Below are 19,526 nucleotides of genomic sequence, written 5' to 3'. Positions count from 1 at the left end.
TATAGTTGGATTCTTCTGACAAACAACATACTGAACCTTTTTATTTTCTGACTCAGTGGACAGTCCCTCTCCTGTGTCCATGCCTTCATCAGGCCCCTGCCTCTTGTACACCCACAGCTCAGACTTCTCCACGATGGAGCGCAGCTGGTCCAAGTCCGACTTTATTTGCTTGTAATTTTCTACATCTTGGCTGGTGACCAACAACTGGACCTATTAACACAAACACTCAGCTACCAGGTTTTTTAAAGCAAGACCTGCTAAAGCTAATGCGGTCTAGTAAAAAGAGCCCAGCAATAAATCCTCCCTTTATGAAAGTGACACTGTTCAGTTGTTGGTTCTGTTGATGCTGTAAGGCTTCTATATTATGAATGTCAATGAGTGTAAGCCAAATAACAAGGACACCACTGTGTAAAATACAATAAAGTTCAACAGCACACTAAACAATACATTAATTTTCATCAAAATATGGTTTATTTTAATTGACTGTTACATTAGACTGCATTCTTTTTAAGTTAAATCTTTTAACTTTTTAAGTTAAAAAGTGGGGTGCAGACATGTAACAAACAAATAAACAAAAGTATCCATTGGGAAACAGTACAAACACAGTAGACATAGTAGAATACAACACAGCATCACTATATAAGACAGCAAAGATGAGCTGAAATCCAATGTGCAAGAAAAAGTGTTCTGGTGGCACAATTTATTTAAATGTAGTATAGTTAGGTAGTTAGGTTACCAAGTAAGATTTTAGGGGTATGAGGGAGGACTCCATCCCCTTTAAACCAAAATCGCCCCTTGATTACCTGTCAATTCAATTCCATCCCCTCTCAGAAACATTACATGCGTCGGTTGCCATTAAAACATCAATAAAGATTTTACCGTCATTGGCGGGCGGGCAGGCATGATTAAGCATAAAATCAGTAGATAGTGCTTTTGCTGTGCGCATTCACGCAACAAGGATACAGTTCTCTTTCTCTTGCAAGGGTGTCATCCCCCACACCCCTATCTCAACTAATCCCCTCCACAAGTTAAAACACCAGTAATATTCACACCAAGAATGAAAAAGTCGTATAGTGGGCACTGGTACATATTTCACTATTTCCATCCCTGTGAGAATAGCATGAATAGTTTATGAGCTTATTCTGTGAGTCATGTGGGTAAAAAGAATCAAAAGCACCTTAGGTAATAAGAAATAGTATTCTCTGTGTGCATGAGGCGTCAGGGTACCTGCTTGAACGCCTGCAGAACCTCCTGCCTTTGGCTGAAGTGCCGGAAGAGCAGATGTAGAGCTCTGGACACCAGAGGTGGATAATCATGCATGGTTAAATGGAGGAGGACCCTCAAGAAGGTACGACCGCCATGATCGTCCAGGTCCAGCGGGGTGTTCTCCTCACTGAAATCACATTAAAAAACACACTGACAATGAAAACATTTCATCTTTTGTGTATTTTTATGATTCTTTCTGTATAGAGATGGAGATACCTTCCACCAAAGATCCCTTCGGCCTGCTCCTCTATGTGTTCGAAATCCAAAGCACCTGGAATCACAGTATCAGTATTTTTGGTGACTAACACAGTTCTTCTCATTAGCCACATCATTTGTGTAAAAAACGCTGTATATGAATCTGACCTGGCATGTTGTTTGGTCCCTCCACTGCTCCAGTTACAGATAATTCACTCTGAGAGTTACTCTCATCAAACTCCCTCTTAAATATGGACAGCAGACAGGAGATCCTGTAGTCCAGACGGACATTCAGGATAAACTACAGGACAGGACAGAAAATAATAGTGAAGTGAATATACCTGTGTAGTATATACTTGTACATGCATGTACGTATAATGGTGTGTCCTTTAACCTGCAGGATCTCTATGATTTTAAGTTTGGTGTCCATGACCAGTATGTCCTGCTTCTCTGGTTCAGTCTGAGTCTTGACTGTGTCTCCATTCGAGCTGTTGGTGGACGTTGTGGGAAGGAAGCCTCCTCCTCTAAGAACTACTTGGGACATCAGCTCCCCAACCCCATGAATAGACCTCATCACATTACTGCCTAGAAACATGTACACACACACACACACACACACACACACACACACACACACACACACACACACACACACACACACACACACAGAGAGAGAGAGAGAGAGAGATGAACTTCATGTCCATTGAACGTCCTCCAGCAGCCATCCAGGGCATTCATACCTTTATTCTCATCTCCTTTGTCCTGTTTGTTGAAAGGGAAAATCGTGCTCACGTGGACACAGTCTAGAATAGCCAGCAGGATCTTTGTTAGTCTCAACAGGTCACTGAAGTTGTAGAAACCAAAATAAATCAGGTTCCTGGCCAGATTCACCACCTGAACAAGACAGATAAACATATTAAACTGATGTGCGACATGTGATGTGCTATGATGTGTGTTAATGTACAAACAGACTGTGTCTGACTGACCTCAAATGTGAGCTTGTTCTTTTCTTTATCTGCAAAGGGGAAGCTCTGACATACGACGTCTCTCAGGTAGTTCTCAACAAACTCCATCGTCTGTGAGAATCTCTCTTTAATTTCATCTTTAGATGTTCCATCATTGTCATAGCTGCAAAACAACAAAACAACCACAAATTCATCAACAACAAAATTTACTAAAGAGAAATATCCTTAAATGAAAATTGACTAAATTTGCTCACTCGTCAATGGCGATCTCTGAAGGGATCTCAGACCAGAGTCGTGCGTATTTGACAGGTGTGACCTGCTCCTGAGGGTCACGGTCTACGTGCATGTGCAGCATCATGCGACAGAAGGAGGCTCGCAGGTCATAGGGCAGGTCTTCGTCCGACATGCATCGTAAGATCAGGTCCACGTCCAGCTGGCCAGAGATCTTGTTGATGGCCAAATACTGACGGTCCAAACACATCCTTGCAAACAGGTTCAGCTGGTACCTGCAGTGGATATATGCACAGTCTTAGACTCACTTTAAAACTGGGAACTGATGATCACACAGTCATCATTGTCTGACTCTGCCGCAGCTCAACCTTAAGTCAGATAGTCCAGTGTCTACCTGTAGTAACTGATCACCTCCTGGTCCTCCTTCTGGCCCTCCTTGGCATCCTGGGCCAGCTCCCTGATGCTTTTACTGCGGATCTCTTTATTGCTGTCCTTCCAGAACAACCACACCTCCTCCTCATCTTCCTCCGACTCCACAGAGTTCTCCCCGAGAGGCACACCTTCGATCTCAAACCTGGACAGCACCAGTCTGCAGAGAGAGAGGGTAATGGAGACATATATTACAATTAGACATGTTTTTATTATGCTGGTGGAAATAACTGTGACAAATTTAACAAGAGCATTAGCATTGAATACAAAAACTTGCATTATTACTTGTTCAAAAGGATATTATGATATATACAATTTGTTACTAATTGGACATGTATAAGAATATTTAATATGTTCCAGTAAGGCTAGAACTGTTTTTATTATCAATACATCCATGAGATGCCACTCCCAGATTTACCTTAAATTAAAAATTAAATCTTGTCTGATATTAAAGTAATGAACATTTCTCATCAGTTGAGAGCAATGTAGATTAATTAACAGATTGAATAAAATAGTATTAAATCATTAACATAATTTGCCTGGTTTAACTTTAAAAAACAGAGTATATCTGTATGACACAGTGGTTGTTAGCAGACAATATTATTTCAGTATTGTCATTAGATTAGGAAATAATTGAGATAAATTAAATGTTAAACCTGCTGTAGATGCTGAAGTTAGTGGTGAAGAGGAGAAGACAGACATAGATGAACATGGAGGGAGGAGTACTCACTTTGTTTCTATGAGGATGTCTGCGTTAGCTGGATCCAGCACTGCGTTACAGATGAGCTCCTGTGTCACAGGGATGGACTTATTCATTGACACACACAAGTCTGACAGGTAGTCCAGGAACCTGGACACACACACACGCACATACACACACACACACACACACACACACAATACATATTCAAATTTCACCAAAGATTTCAACAAAAGAAATATACTTAAGTATGCTGAAGATTTGATTGAAGTTAAAATCAAATGCTGAATACTCTTATTGGTCAGTTACTGGTGATGGTAGTTCACTGTGATGTGTGCAAAGATTGTGTGCATTCATGTGAAGAGGATTTACTATTACGATCAGGATACTCAGATTACCATCAGGATATAAATTTGCACTTTTGGATTATTTGAAAAAAAAAGAGAAAGAGAGAGAGAGACAGAAAATATTAGACCAGTACTAGAATCACTTCACTGGTTGCTAATAACACAGAGAACAGAATTTATAATTCCCCAAAAATGTCTTACACCATGTCTATTTGATTATGCTCCTATGTGCTGACGTAGGTCCCTTACTGTTTGCTTGCTGTATGTGCCACACTCAAACTACAACAATACAGTGAAGCAGCTCTCTGCAATTATGCACCAAAGATTGGAAACCAGCTACGTAATAGAAATGCCTCCTTAGTCTTTTTTTAACAAAACTGTTTAAAACAAATTTTTATGATCTTGCTATTAATCAATTCAACCATGTCTTCACTTTTACTGGAGTCTTAAACTTGCATAAACCCTAAATATTTTCTGTTCTTAAGCTTATTTATGCAAATGATTAATCATGATTTAATAATTTCCTCTTTGATTCAGTCTGTCAGGCAGATCGTCCTGTGCGTTGTACACAGACGGGCGGATGCACACACAAACCTTGGCTCTCGGTTCTTGCGGACCAGACTAACGAATGTGTCGATCTCCGCAGCAGTGATGTGTTTCTCCAGCAGCTTGCGGTTGTTGTGGAGCAGAGCCGTGATTGTGTCCTCGGCCAGGACGTCATAGCCGATCTGTTTCTGCATGAAGCGGAACTGTTTAGCGATATACTCCTGCAGGAACAAAGACACAACCGGTCAGAACATATGTGCACAAACAAAACCAGGATTTAAGCTGTAATGAGGTTAAGAGAAATAGACAATTCATTGGATATGGGAATGTTGTAATTCACAATAAGAAGCATTTGTTATAGCTTGAGGTCGTATCACACTGTGGTTCTCTGTCCTCTTATCAGCAATTTAAAAGGTCTTATACAGTTCAGTAAATTAGATTGTTTTTTTTCAGTGTGTCTTTCCCCTTTATTCAATTTACTGAAGGAAATGTGGAATGCAGCTTTATACGAACTCCATGAGCATGAACGCCCACGTCCCACTGTGCCAGGACTGACAAGCCATACCTGGTTCTTGCGGTAGTCCTGCTGAGAGTGACGCAAAACCCGGTAACACAGGCGGCAGATGTGTCTGAAGGGGGCATGTCGCTGGTCAGCCAGCTCTTCCAGTCGCAGCATGGGCCCATCACCACTGTCTGTGAAGGGAGCCTGCAGCAGCTTGAAGATCTGAATAGACAGGTGATGTTGAGAAAATTGAAGTTAAAGGCTGAAGAATATTTTCATGCAGGCAGTCGACCAGACAACCGTGCCACTTAAGGTTATGATACAGAGGGAGCGGGGAGGGGGCAAACATGGTCACGTTCAGTGGAGGATGAAATGTAAAGAGTGTGTTTAAAATGTTTGCTGTATTCACACATCACCTGTTTGAGAATGTTCTGTTCTCTCATGAGTTTCTGTCGCTCTCTGTTCGGTTTGTTGACCATGATCTCTAGAACATCCTGTCCGTTGTTGGGAATGTCCACAACGAAGAACACCAGATCCTCCAGGAGCTTAGTGACCGCTCTGGTTTTATATAATAAAAACACACAAAGCATTAACTCTTCACCATCTTGTTCCGGTTTTTATTAAAGTTCACAGAGTGGAACCACCATGCAATTTATACCTCCTCTCATTCTGAGTGATGGTGCCTTTTTCAAGCTTTCCAGCGATAGAGGCCAACACTTTGCTGGCATCATTGGCAAAGTCAAGGTCTCTCACTTCAGCTGGAGAGACAGGCACAATGGCAAATGCCTCTTTGTCCTCTTTCAGTGCAGATGTGCCGATCTTGAATTAAAACAGAAATGCACAACAGAGAAATATGTGATATTTTTTAGTGTTTACAGTATTTTTTACCAAATACTCTGAGAACTCATAATAAATACTAAAATGTATTGTGAAAAAAACAACAACCATGTGTATAGATGGGGCAACTTACACAGGATATTCAGAATATTCTGCAGCAACGCTTTTTAAACTGGCAACAGTTGGTTTAGATTTTTACTACCAGTGACTCATGAAATCATATAATCCCAGAAAGCATTTCACTGTAGCATTGTTTTCACAGCCAGAGTTGAGACAAAAACTGCAACAGTTTACTGGTGGTATATATAAAGTGTAAATTAACTGTCACTTACACGCAGCATGACGGGTTTCTCCTCCTCCTTATCAATTGGTTGGTTGGTGCTGTGAACCCACGTGTTGGTGCACAGGTGTCTGAGGCGCACGTACGAGTTCCTGAAAACAGATTTTTATACTGATATTTCTGTTTGCATATTGTGCAAATATATGGACTACACACACATACTCCTGACACACTGCATCTTCAAAAGCATTGTGCTTTTTCTTCAGCATTCCTAAAATACACAGATGCCTTGCTACTACTCTTTGGACATGGCTGAATCAAATATAAAGTCAAGTAGTTGGCATAAACAACAATGTTGTAAGGTAGGTGTTGGCGGAGTAAGCATTCAGATCTTCTAATTAAGTAACAGCACAAATATTCTATTACAAGTACAAGTCTAAGTTTTACTTGCAATTTAACTGTAGTAAAGGTATAATAGAAAGATTCATGTAATATCATTGTATATTCCACATCACTGGATTTTTCAATTATGGATTCAGTCATGTAAGGAGTCAGTTATGGGGTAACTGTATAAAAGAAGAGATATGTTGCTGGCAGGCTACAATTCTTGGGATGATTGCATGGCTGATGATTTAAAAAAAAAGGGTTTTAGTAGAAATAAACGGACTGGTGAATTCCAAATCATTTGGAATGTACAACAGCTTCCTCTTCTTATTCTGGTGACAATATTTCTAGTGAAATACTGAGTCTGTGGTTTATTTAATTTGTAAGTGATTCTAAAGAAATCCTGCATGCACACACACACACACACACACACACACACACACACACACACACGCACACGCACGCACACGCACGCACAACAGCAACAACTTCAAGCTGCAATAGGACCAAACGCAAGTGTTCACATGAACGTCACATCTGCAAGAATTTACAACAACTTCCCCTTCCTCTTCTGGCGAAATTATTTCTCGTGAAATACTGTGAGTCTGTGGATTATCTAATTTGTTACAGATGCAAAAGTAATCTCACCACACACACACACACACACACACACACACACACACACACACACACACACACACACACACACACACACACACACACACACACACACACTTTACAGCCACATTAAGATGACAATAATAATACATTCTGGAAGAGTCCTGTTTGTAACGTGTCTGCTGTTTGGTTTTCAGTGGAAAGAGCGACAGACCAGACAACTGACCGTGTCCTTCTTTCTTTTCTACCCATTCATATCTGCAGTACCACAGGTGCGAGCTGGGTGTAAAACACTTCACCAATTTATTACCACCTTTATCTTTATGTTCTTCCTACCTGGGTACGAGTGAGTCCCCCCCTCTCAAGGTGGTGGGGTCCAGTTCAAATATGGAGGAAATGTCATTTCCATCAGGAACGGACACTAGAGTGTACATGACTTTGTCCTGGACGTTTCTCAAACGGGCTCTCAAGGCTTCTTGCTCTGAGTCCAGCTAGAGAGACAGAACCAAAACACTGCCTGCTTAGAAATCACTTCTTATAACCTCACACAATAAGAGACTGACATTATCGGATGTGTGAGTCAGACCAACAAACGTCAGGTGTGTGAACAAGTATTTTTTCTTCTATTAGTATAATGTCTTGAATAAATCCTTTTGTTTTCTGTCAGCAGGATTACACAAACAACTACTGAACTGATTACATTTTGGAGCGGATCTGGACAAAGAGGAGGATGCAGGAATTGTTTTCACTTTCTTCAACATTGTGAGACAGGGTGTTTTTGATACAGACAGAATGTATATCGGCATAATGATTTCCCAGAGAATAAAGCATGGATCTCGATTTAAAAAAGTTGGCCATATTTAGGGAACGGATATCTCTGAGTGTGTGCAATGTGGTGCAGCTTGACTGGATTGAGGGGCCTGTTGGGCCATGACGGAGGTATGTGCCTTTCTAGTTGAAGCAAATAATACAAGAGAGGCACAATGACTTCCATCAACAGTCTCAGCTTTATTCTTGGTTAAGTCAGATTATTTTTCCTATTTTTGTGTCAACATTTTCTCCATCTCAATGCTGTTTTCTTTTTTTTTTGCAGATGTGAACCCCTTCATGTTGAAAGTCAATGAGTGCTATAGCAGAAAGACACATTAACAATGCAAGGCTGCCACCTGCTGTTTACTAACATGTACTACCTCAGCAATCTGCAAAAAAACTGATTTTTTTTTCTCCACAGACAAAGAAGTAACAATTTGGAAAATAACGGAGGCTGTCATCCATTGTTTGTTTATAAGAAGTTCAAATCTCAGTTTTCGGAAAATTGCATCAATGAGTTAACCTTGGGTAAAGTCTTATAATGTTACTATGGTTACTGACAGTTTACTGCACCTTGGTTTTACAACAGTATTGCCGTTGTGTTGAACATTAATGAATAAATCCTAAAACTGTGATTTATTGGTGATTGTTACACAGAGTAATAATCTGCAGATCAGTATTTCAACATGATTTACTTACTGAGGAGCGGGACTCCAGGCACTCCTCTTCATACTCTGGATTCACCTGCAGAAATACTGAGTGGTTCAGCAGGTGGAAGGAAAAGCAAGTCTACATATTGTCTACAAGTGTAAATACCACCATTTAGTCTAAATCACAACTATATAGTTGCTTTACAGTTTATTAAGTATGTGAATATCTTCAATATCAGTTGAAGATAGTTAGTTCAACCAATATTTACTACATCCTGTGGATGTATATTACAAGTATTTTTACACTCTCAATCAATTTTTGCACTACTCCGATTTGCACTACTCATATCCTATCCACTGTGTGTGTTATGACTGCTTACTATGTCGTACTGTGTACTATGTTTTGAGTACTGAATATGTTACACTGAGGATCAGAGATGTCAATGTCCTGTACATATGGCAGAATCTACAATGAAGTTGACTTGACTTCTTCTTTTGTGCCAATGTCTCGTCTGAAAATATTACCATAATATGTCATTATAATAACGTCAAAGGTCTTTGGTTATTTAAATTCAGTTGAAGTGTGTCGAGTGTTGCTTTGTTCTAATGCCAGTAAACATAGTGTGCATGGTGGACAGACCTCTGCAGCCAGGTAGTGTCCAGTGGCCAGGTGTTTGAACCTGAACAGGCTGTTCCAGTAGCCCGCCCCTCCTCTGCACGGGTCATGCTGCACGACCTATAACCAGAGCAAAAAGTAGTGATAACTAAACCATACAATCCAAAGAATTCAATGAGACAGAGTCAAAAGTCAGGTTTTAGATATACTGCCATAACACAATCAGTAAAACCAAGTCTAAAAATACTCTCCCTCACCTCGATCTCCCACAGGGCTTTGCTGCTGGTTGCCGAGGTAGCTGACTGCCGTCCAGTAGTGCGAAGGAAAACATATTGTTTTCTTCTGTGATCATCACATGTGAGGAATTTCTCTTGCTCTGCATGAAATAACCGAACCACGTCACCCTGGAGAGAAGACAAATATTTGTTACCATTAAAAGAATTCAGCCTAAATTTAAAACCAACTTATTACAGAGACAAACATTAAAAAAACTATATTTATTCTCACTACAACACATTTTATAGCTCACAGAATAAATTCCTTATTCTAAGCCAGAGACTATTAATATTTATTATAATGCAAGATTTCAATGTGGACCATTGACTGTGTATAAAAATGGAAGACAACCAAAGCTTCCCAATGGCCCCCTGGTGGCTGGCTGCAGTATAGGTCATAAATCCAGCCTGCTCCATATTGGATATGGAACAAACTAAAAAGTGAAAATAAAGATCAAATACATTTTTTGCCAATTGGGAAGTTCTAGTCACACTGATGTTTCACACTGATGTTTTTCAAATTAAAATTTTTCCAGTAAGTTTGGTTTTGATTATAGTTATTTGATGCTATAAACATAATCTAATTTACACCCACTCAGCTATTAGACATAAACAACAAAAATATATTTTCTAAGAAAAAGATAAATGTATTTGTAGTATCTGGTATAAAATGTGTTGAAGTTCTAAAAAACAATAAATAAACATAATAATGTGTTTGTTTGTTAGCTGATGTGAAACAAACCCCTTTTAGGATGATCTCCTGATTGTCACTCCATTTCATAAACAAGACAATCTTCCAGCTGGTGTTACAGTTGACTGAGTTCACCTGAAAAACAAACAAACAGTTTGACTGTAGCTGTGATGCCCTGGCAGGTTAGTTATTCATGACTTTGCTTGATTATGTGATAAAATAATCTAGTATTTAATTGAATTGCATATTCAAAAATGAGTTTATTCAAAAATGTGGGGACAGGGGACTTATATTTAGGAATGTGTGCACTGTATCAAAAATCCAGCTATAGCTCATTTAAATGTGGTTTGAGGTATGACTGTCATTCTACTTTCAGAATTACTGATAAAATCTTCCCTACTCTGGTAGCTGTCATTTGTACTTTAATTCACATATCTCTGAGCCTCTTCTAGAGGCATAAATAAAGACTAATTGATTTTTTTTCACTCTTGGTAAACAGGAAAAAACTGCCCCAGAGCTGATCTTAAGCTTAAACTGTCTCAGTGATCTGATGAAACAACAGAGGAAATGTTAAGTAACGCGGAGCAGTCGAGCGTAACAAGAGAGAAACGGCACAGCCCTCTGAGTGCACTGGTAGTTTACGCCTACAGCTTCACTGTTCTGAATCAGGAGGAACAATCCTGTACTGTTTCACGTCAGGCAGCTAATAACTGAGTAGCGGTTATGAGGAAAAGGCTATTATTAGACTCAGCAGAGCAGAAACTCCCACAGAAACATCTGAGGAGGGAAGATGAGTTGCAGCGGCTCAACCAGACCTCATTGCATCCTGGATTATCCACAAGCTGGTGCGTGCTGGCATGCAGGGGCTGGCCAGCATTCACAGGGTTCAGGACCACTTTGTCCCCGATCACCACCTGCAGTCACGCAAAAAACACACAATAAAACACAAAAATGTGAAATAAAAAAAATTACATTCCATATTATAACCCTTGCTGCCAAAGAATCAAGATTTGAAGCATTTAAGAAGGTGTAAAGCGATGTTTAATCTAAACACTCATCATAATGTACATACTGAACTTATTCTGGGCTCCACAAATAAAACTTGCATTATTTTGATGTATTGGATTTCCTGCACTCTGCAACACCAGGAAGCTTATATTACTCAACCTTTAATCTCCAACATGCAAAGATAAGAGAGCCTCACTCTCCATTTGCATGTCATTGTCTTTGTAATATTTTCAGCAGGCAGTGACTGATTCCAACTTTCTTTTTGTCCAGGGCATGCTGCTGCTTAGGCCTTGTGCCATGCCTACTTAAAGAGGAGGTTAGCAGAGAGCCCGGTGACTCTGCCATGGTCCATTTTGTCCTTGGGAACGAGCCCACTTACTCCCTGCTGTAGGGAAGAAGAGCGGCTGCCAACAGGAGCTTTGTGATCAGGTAAACACCAATTAGTCTCTGGCACAGGTCCACACAGGGTGAGATGTGATGGGAAAGATCGAGTAGTAGGATGGTAAATCAGACCTGTGGCCTTGAGGTTGATTCTGCAGTTTTGACCTTATGATACTAATTTACATGCAAGTGATTAACTCCATTATCAATCATTAAAAATCAACAGCATTACAGTATAGCATTCCCAAAGACTAAGACACGATGACTCACACTGTCCCCAATGGAGCGTAGTTTGTAGAAAGGCTGTATGTAAAACCAGGAGCCTTCGTTTCCTGCCGTGTCTAGCATCACCCTCATGGCGTTCTTCTCTAACAGCGCAGGCAGACGCTTGTTCACCGTCAGATACTTGTTGCTCTTCAGGTGGAGGAGCTGTACGGAGGCAATAAACAGAAATACACCAGACACGATGAAATGTAATGTGAGGAAGAAGTGGTGCTTACAGTGACTGACTACAAGACGTTATTACTGCCCTTACTGCCAGCTTTTCAAAAAATGACAGCAGGTAAGAATTAGGTACAAAATCCACTCTCTAAAAAGAGAACAGGCTCTAACGGCTCAGGAGGTAGAGATGATTGTCTACTAACCAGGAGGTTTGATCCCCAGCAGCTCCTGTCTGCATTCTAAAGTGTCCTTGGGCAAGATATTGAATCCCAAATTTCCCCTGATGGCTGAGCCAACAGTGCATGAATGAAGTGTAATAGAAAAAGCACCGCTTTTGAGTGGCGCTGTATGAATGTGTGCGACTTGAAATACGACTTGTACTGTAAAGTGTTTTAAGTGATAAATACAGTCTTTTTACCATTTTGCATGACTACACAGAAGATTGTCTTCTCACCGTAATTAAACATATGGATTTTTGTTCTTTATATGATGATTTGTATAGATAAGCTCAAAGTGTAAGCATCTGATGTGTATTTTATGTATGAAACGGGCTATATAAATAAGGTATGTTATTATTATCATACATGTTTTATGTGTGGGTATAATATTAAGTCTGGCTCTTTTTGTTTAATTATCAGGGGCAAATCAAGCTCAGGACAAATTAAAGAATATATTTAATTTTATACATTTTTAACAGTTTGACTTCATTTTCGATGATGGAAATTGCAACTGATGATTTGTTTTATTTAAGAGTTATTCATTAATCAAATTTAAGATAGGAAGTTTTGGATAATCTATGAGATTGAATCATCTCCATTGCTGGCATGCAAGGGCAACTTCAGTTTGATCAAAAGTTTGTTGAAGTCTCAACAAAGTTTGTCTGAATGATATCAAGCAGATGATTTGTCTTTCCTGAGAACAAACCTGAATAACGTTCCCATACTGAATTACTGTTCCAAGAAGTTTTTTGTTTTCAGAGTCGTTCTGCTTCTTCTCCAGGTCGGCTGCATGCTGGCAGAGAACAGAGAAAATAAGAGAGCAAATCACACACTCATTCAGGAGGAAGTAATCTGACTGTTTAGCTGTGAGGTAAAGGATTGCAATACACATGTTCTTAGGCAAAAAATGTACAGTCCACAGCAGGGCTTTAACCAAAATCTCACATCTCCATAGAAACAAACGTGAGATTGTAATCTTCTGTTTTATGGCTGTGTGGTCAGATAGCATATTGCTTTAAATGGTATTGTAACACAGCAGAAAGAGAGAAGAGTGTAGAGGGTGGAAAGGTAGGATAGTAGGAGTGAAAGGCTTCGGAAATGTCTATAAAAGGAGTTTGAAAGTCTAACTCAGCAAATCTCCTTTGAAACTGCTCTTATACTCTGGTTTGTGAATATTCACTGGACTGCCTGGCTTTCAGTTTTCTTTCAAATCCAAAATAAAGTGTGCCTTGTGTAACTCTTGTTCTTTCTCTGTAGCCTGTGAGCCCCTGCGGACAGGGCTGTGTGTGTTGCACTGGTGTGCAGTGAGGACGGCTGGGAGCTGAACATGTTGTCACTTCACTCACATGGAGCTTGTTGAGCAGCACTGTGTCAGTGTTCCCTCCAGGCTTCGCTGCTTTCCAGAACTGCTTCTGGGCCGAGTAACGGTTCATAGGACATAGTCTGAACAGACAGTCTGCACAGAGAGAGAGAGACAAAGACGTATCTGTAATGTGGAGATATGCACAGAGACATTAAAGACAAACTGTACAGGTGGACATGTTCATGTAAATCTGTGCATGCAGAACCATGGAGAAAAAACAGACTTATTTTGTTCATCTACAGGGAAAAAACTGGAGGTTGACAACAATGTTTATTGGTAAGAAAGAGACATGGGTTCACATTAAACAAATAAGAGGAAAAAGGTTGAGAATACAATGAGTGAAAGAGATCAGCACTGCAGTGTGGGAAACAGGTCAGAGCTAAACACAAGTTAAACATAAACCAACAGACGCTGAAAAGCATCTGTCACTGAAACAAGTGGAAACAAAACATTCAATAAAACAGCAGAACCTCAAATAAAACAGATGATTTAGAAATACCATGACAGGCTCAGGCTCATAAACACCTTTTTGAAATGACTGGTGAAATATTCAAAGAGCAGAGAAAAAAAAAATAGAAACTCACTATTTAACCCACTCAAGTGATCACACCCATGCACGTGTGTGTGTGTGTGTGTGTTTTGTCTTTTTATTATTCTGCTGAATGGAATCAAAGGGCTTTGTCTGTTTCCAAGAGGAGTGATGAAGGAACAGGAAAACCTTTGTTTGTGTGTGTGTGTGTGTGTGTGTGTCTAATGTAAATCTTAAAATTTCAAAAAGACACGTTTTCAAATTCGGTTTATGTTCAGGTAAGGTTAAGGGTTAGGGTTAGGCGAGCAGTGGTAACTATGGTGAAGGTTTGAGTAAGTCTCCAGTCCTTTGAGGTCATGGAGACATGACTGTGCATGTGCCTGTGTATGTGTGTGTGTTTGTGCATGTGTTTCTGTGTATATGTGTAATGTTCCATATACATTTCCTCCTCTAATCTTAATAAGATTTGGAGAATGCTGCTGTGTCGTATCAGTGTCCCAAATTATGTATGTTAGGATGTGACACAGAGTCGAGTTGTTTGTAACCACAGCAACAGTGAGATGCTGCTGATTGTGATGCTCATTTTCATAGATATTGCAGACACTCACGAGGAGGAAAAAATTGGCCCTTGATTTGCATGCTGACAGAATTATAGAGTTCCTCTTTTGTCCCAGAATAGTTCCTCTTCTGAAACGAGTAGCACAACGACTGCAGCTGAAAAGCACAGAGGCTGAAAGCTGTGAATAGTTTTAAGTTGTACAAACACACAAGCTGGTGTTTCTCTGACGGATTTAACGTCTGTCCACCAGCCACTTCTCCGTCTATGTGCTGGATTCACTCTGACTTCACCTCTGCTCAAACCAAAGCTCTCTTCTGAGAAGGGGAAAAAAAAGTACAATCTGTCGCATCCTTCCCCCATTCTCCCTCTCTTTCTCTCGCTCTCCTCCAGCTATAGCCGCAGTAACATGACCAAATAAGGCCAGTGAAGAGAAGGGGAGTGGGACGACAGAGGGAGAGAGAGGAGGGTGGGGACTCCTTCTTTCCCCCCTCGATATTCTACCATCCCTCCTTTCTCCTCTCTGAATTCTTCTAACCATGTCATTCTCTCCCTCAGAGTTAACGGCCTCTATCTCCCAAAAAATCTTCCTCCCACCCCACTTCCCTCTCACACCCCACATCAGAAATGGTTTACTTAAGCTTGACCCAAAATACAGTTGGAAAAACTAAGAAAAGGAAGTGAAAGAGAAATGAGAAAGACAGGAAGAGAGTGAAAGAATGTGAAACGGAGAAAGAGAGCACAAAGAGAGAGGGTGAGACCTGGAGCTATTCAATGCTGTGAATTGAGTCAATGTGTATTTGTGACGCTCATGTGTTCACAAAACGTAGATACAAACAGATGATTATGTTCTCTGCGGAACTGGATCGAGCTTGAAAGTGTAAAAGACAGATGAAGACAGACACTGGAAGCTCCTGTGTGACGAGTGAGCTGCAGCACAATTTGACACAGCCATTTTGATCATAATATACACACACAATAACAGCATGTGATATATGATCAGCTCAACACTCGAGGTTTGCCTTTAAAAACCCAGTCAGCTGGGAAACATGTCCTGTCGGTAATGCTGAGATGTGAGGGGAGAATTCCTGTAGGGTTCAGTGCACAGGGGAAGTTGTGGGACCGGTCCAGAGGGCAGAAAACTCAGGGATTCATTAACGTTCCTGCAATCTAACACAACAGTTTGCCACTGGAACTGCCACCCCATAAACCTGACTGCATTTAACATCCACATGTCAATTGTTTCCCCTGTGCACTGCATAAATTATAATCTCCTACTATGCAACATGCTGCTTAAAACAAGCCTATTATTAGTATTAGCAAACTGTAAAACAAAATAAAGTGTTTCAGTTCCCAGTGTTTATAGTAAGTCAGTGCTAAGATCAAGTCCTTTCATTAAAGCCTAAAATGAAGAGGCACAATACTATAGTTAAAAAAATAGCACTGAGTAGAAACTAAAATTTCAAACACATCCATCCACTTTCATCAAGATCCATCGATTGGGAAAATTGAGAAAAATGTCTCATGATGTTATAGAAAGTGATTAAAAACAAAATCCTGGATCTGATCCCTGATCTGTATCCACACCAACATTTAATGTGTTCCTTCATAACCCATACCACATCCTTCCACCAAGATCCGCTCTGGAGGTTTTGCACAATCGTGCTTACAAACCAACAAACGCACAGGGGTGACAACACAACCTCCTTGGTGGTACTAAAGACTGACAACACTCTCCGTCTGCACATTGACTTTTTCTCCAGTTTCTCAAAAATGTGACACGGATCTTGATGAAAACAAAATCTTGTACATTCTGGGAACTGATATCTATGAGCGTGTTCAATTTGGTGTCACTTCATTAAAATTAGGGAACTGTTGGGCTTTGGCAGAGTTATGTGCTCTACTAACCATTCTACGTTTATCATAGAACAGAACCTCTACAATCATTAAATACTGCAACAACATGAGAAGTCTTCAATTACATGCACTCACTATGTGACAACACAGGGCTGCATCATTCACAATGGTATACAAGTTTAGAGGTCATTGTTTCTTCAGAGCAGAATTAGTTTAGACTATAAAAATCCAACTTCCACTTCTTCTCCTCTTTGTTTTCTGCTGCTCTGTCAGTAAAGCAGCTGGAGCACATCATGTGAGAGAAATCCTGACATGTCCACATCACAAAGAAGTCTTCAGTGTTCAGACACAGGCAGCGAGGCCAGCTTGTGCCTCTGGAACAGATCTGAGCAACTCTTCCCTGCAGTAATTAGACAATACTGTGGAGCCATAAACACATTATACTGCTGCTATTCTGTGTTAAATCAACAATATCCTCAATGACCTGGTTTCCACAAACTCCAAGGTTCTCTATGCTGCTGGCAAAATTATACAGGAAGCAACTAATACCCTTGTAGAGCATTTAAGACAATAAATGGCTCTACAACATGTTCCCCTGATTGTTTCCTGCAACAGCTCTTGTCGCTCTAAAGACAGGAAAGCAATACATGTTGCTATTAGTAGAGGAAGGGACTGAAGACAGAACTGTTTCTGGTGTTTATCTCACATGAACCACCCAGCTGGTCTGCAGTGTGTCTGACAGTAATGACGGTTGGGACGGACAAGAGATATTGTAGGTGGTGGCTATGCTGCAGAGTGAGGCATAGTTTCAGTATGAATCTGCACGTTAACAAACATCTGAGGAAGGCAAACAACCCAATAGTTGCAGATATGTGAAGCCAGGACTATAATGGGTTTCACATGATACTGGTTTAACGATCTGATCTTGTTGTTATAAACTTCAAATTAGAGACTAGTCCCACATCCAATCGCCTAAGAGATAAAGTTTAAATTAAAAGGCCCAACAGACTGTTTATGAAACCACATTTAACTTCGCTACTATTTTGATTTGATTTTACACCAAATTACACACACTCATGAATATCAGTCCACTGAACATGCCTGAGTTTTGTTCATCAAGATCAATGAATTATTCTCTGAGAAATCAAGAAAAATGTCAGACAAACACCCTGTCTCGCAATACTATAGAAAGTGAAAAAGAAAGATCCTGGATCAGTGCCCTGATCGGCACCAGAAATGAATGGCTTCATCCTTGATTCATGCTGCACCCCTCCACCACCTTTCATGGGGATCTGTTGAGTAGTTTTTGCAAAATCCTGCTCACAAACAGACGGAGGTGAAAACATAACCTCCTTGGCAGAGGTAATGACAGACTGTGATGAAAGTGACTGAAAGCAGTGTGCTTTCCCTGCCTCGTGCTCTGCCTGTAGCTCAGCGCACTCTGCTGAACTGTGTGTAGGTGTGCAACGGTATTTCAAATGCAGTCTGGGGTGAGACACTGAGCAAAGCGTCCTGATGCCTCAGCGTGCGCTCTCAAGCGAGAGTGCGATTGTGTGGAGGGAGCTGGTGTTTACATTGGGAGGAAATGTTATGCATACCTCAGCAGTGACAGTATAAGAAGCGGTGGACATGGCTATAGTCTGGCCTTGTGCCCTTACAGCATCCACTTAGTGGGATTATCTCTGCACAACTGTCCCAGCTGAGGAGCCTCCCAAAGGAGGAGGGGCAGAAAAGCTTTGGTGCTGCCAGAGGAGAAGTTCCCAAAGAAGATTGGAGAAAGAAATATATATTTATATCTAAGATCGAAGCACACGCAACAGGTCTGTTTGCAGGTTCTTAACCAGGGAAAAACCTGCTTCATGTTTACTTAAATAACGTTTCCCACTTCTTCAGACTTATCTATGACAACATCAAATACATTCTGTTCTATTCCATATTGATTCCAAGCAGGTTTCTAATATGTCGAGTACAGCAGAGTGTATATGACCAAATGAAGTGTCCTCAATATGCATCATTAAAAAACTCACTTTTGAGTATGTTGTTGATAGATGCCATTAAAGCTTTAAAATATTAAGAGAAATCAATTGGCCACTTAATGTATGTGATTGAATCAGATACATATATCATGTGCACAGAAACTTTCTGCAAACATTAAATGCATAGAAATATCATGATATCCCCCTTATCTATGCAAACAGATAAACAGCAATGAAAACAGAACCTCATTTGCAAAGACAATAATAATAGTATTAACCATGGCTTCCATTCAAAATAACTGCTGCCATTTCAAAAGGGTACTACAGAATTTGACATCCAGGAAGCTGTAGGTCTATAGACATATAGAAGAATAGGGGTGAAAGCAGGAGCAGCTTGGCCTGAGATACTTTGTATCGACTTTGTATAGAACCATCTTCTCCTCTTACTGCCTCTTCTAGTCAGGAGCAGCTGTCAGGAGCCACTTCAGCAATGTATGTTCAAGTGTACTGTTGAGCCAACATCTCTTGGACTCAAAGCTTCAGCCACAGCTTCATGTTTTTAGGTGAAGTCCTTCAGTGGGTCATATTTAGAGCAGGACATCTGAGAGGTGAGGAGTTTTAGAACTGAGTCAAAGGAAAACGAGTGTGCAAAGATGGAAGATTACAGGAGGCAAAGCAATTAGTGAAAATGTTCTTGTGTGAGGGCACCTCCCTCATTACCTTTACATGTCTGCTGCCAAAATAGAGTCATGCGAAGAATTATAATCAAATTTACAATTCTGATCCTGTATGACTAAAACTGCATTGTTTCTCACTGGTCCTATGTCTTACAGGCCAATTCAGAGCCTGTCTGAT

The 19,526-nt window shown here is 40.4% G+C and overlaps 1 protein-coding gene across 10 annotated transcripts in view; it reads right to left on the bottom strand.

The window, feature by feature from the left end:
- Positions 1-19,526, bottom strand: part of itpr1a (inositol 1,4,5-trisphosphate receptor, type 1a) — a 67,318-nt gene that overhangs the window by 41,835 nt on the left and 5,957 nt on the right. For all 10 annotated transcript variants that reach the window (XM_069538965.1, XM_069538969.1, XM_069538989.1 and 7 more), the window contains exons 4-27: positions 13,737-13,846; positions 13,097-13,183; positions 12,002-12,160; positions 11,158-11,256; positions 10,394-10,477; positions 9,634-9,780; positions 9,401-9,496; positions 8,810-8,854; positions 7,637-7,791; positions 6,351-6,450; positions 5,840-6,000; positions 5,598-5,739; positions 5,245-5,403; positions 4,728-4,900; positions 3,817-3,936; positions 3,052-3,246; positions 2,681-2,932; positions 2,448-2,589; positions 2,202-2,355; positions 1,856-2,046; positions 1,630-1,762; positions 1,483-1,537; positions 1,228-1,393; positions 37-210 (exon numbers count right to left, since the gene is read on the bottom strand). In XM_069538965.1, coding sequence (XP_069395066.1) covers positions 37-210; positions 1,228-1,393; positions 1,483-1,537; positions 1,630-1,762; positions 1,856-2,046; positions 2,202-2,355; positions 2,448-2,589; positions 2,681-2,932; positions 3,052-3,246; positions 3,817-3,936; positions 4,728-4,900; positions 5,245-5,403; positions 5,598-5,739; positions 5,840-6,000; positions 6,351-6,450; positions 7,637-7,791; positions 8,810-8,854; positions 9,401-9,496; positions 9,634-9,780; positions 10,394-10,477; positions 11,158-11,256; positions 12,002-12,160; positions 13,097-13,183; positions 13,737-13,846 — 3,299 coding nt within the window. The remainder of the gene's footprint in view (positions 1-36; positions 211-1,227; positions 1,394-1,482; positions 1,538-1,629; positions 1,763-1,855; positions 2,047-2,201; positions 2,356-2,447; positions 2,590-2,680; positions 2,933-3,051; positions 3,247-3,816; positions 3,937-4,727; positions 4,901-5,244; positions 5,404-5,597; positions 5,740-5,839; positions 6,001-6,350; positions 6,451-7,636; positions 7,792-8,809; positions 8,855-9,400; positions 9,497-9,633; positions 9,781-10,393; positions 10,478-11,157; positions 11,257-12,001; positions 12,161-13,096; positions 13,184-13,736; positions 13,847-19,526) is intronic.

Source organism: Paralichthys olivaceus, chromosome 2 (assembly GCF_024713975.1).
Source record: "Paralichthys olivaceus isolate ysfri-2021 chromosome 2, ASM2471397v2, whole genome shotgun sequence".
Taxonomy (NCBI): domain Eukaryota; kingdom Metazoa; phylum Chordata; class Actinopteri; order Pleuronectiformes; family Paralichthyidae; genus Paralichthys; species Paralichthys olivaceus.
Note: the sequence above shows the minus strand (reverse complement) of the source record. Positions and strands in the feature narration are given on the sequence as shown.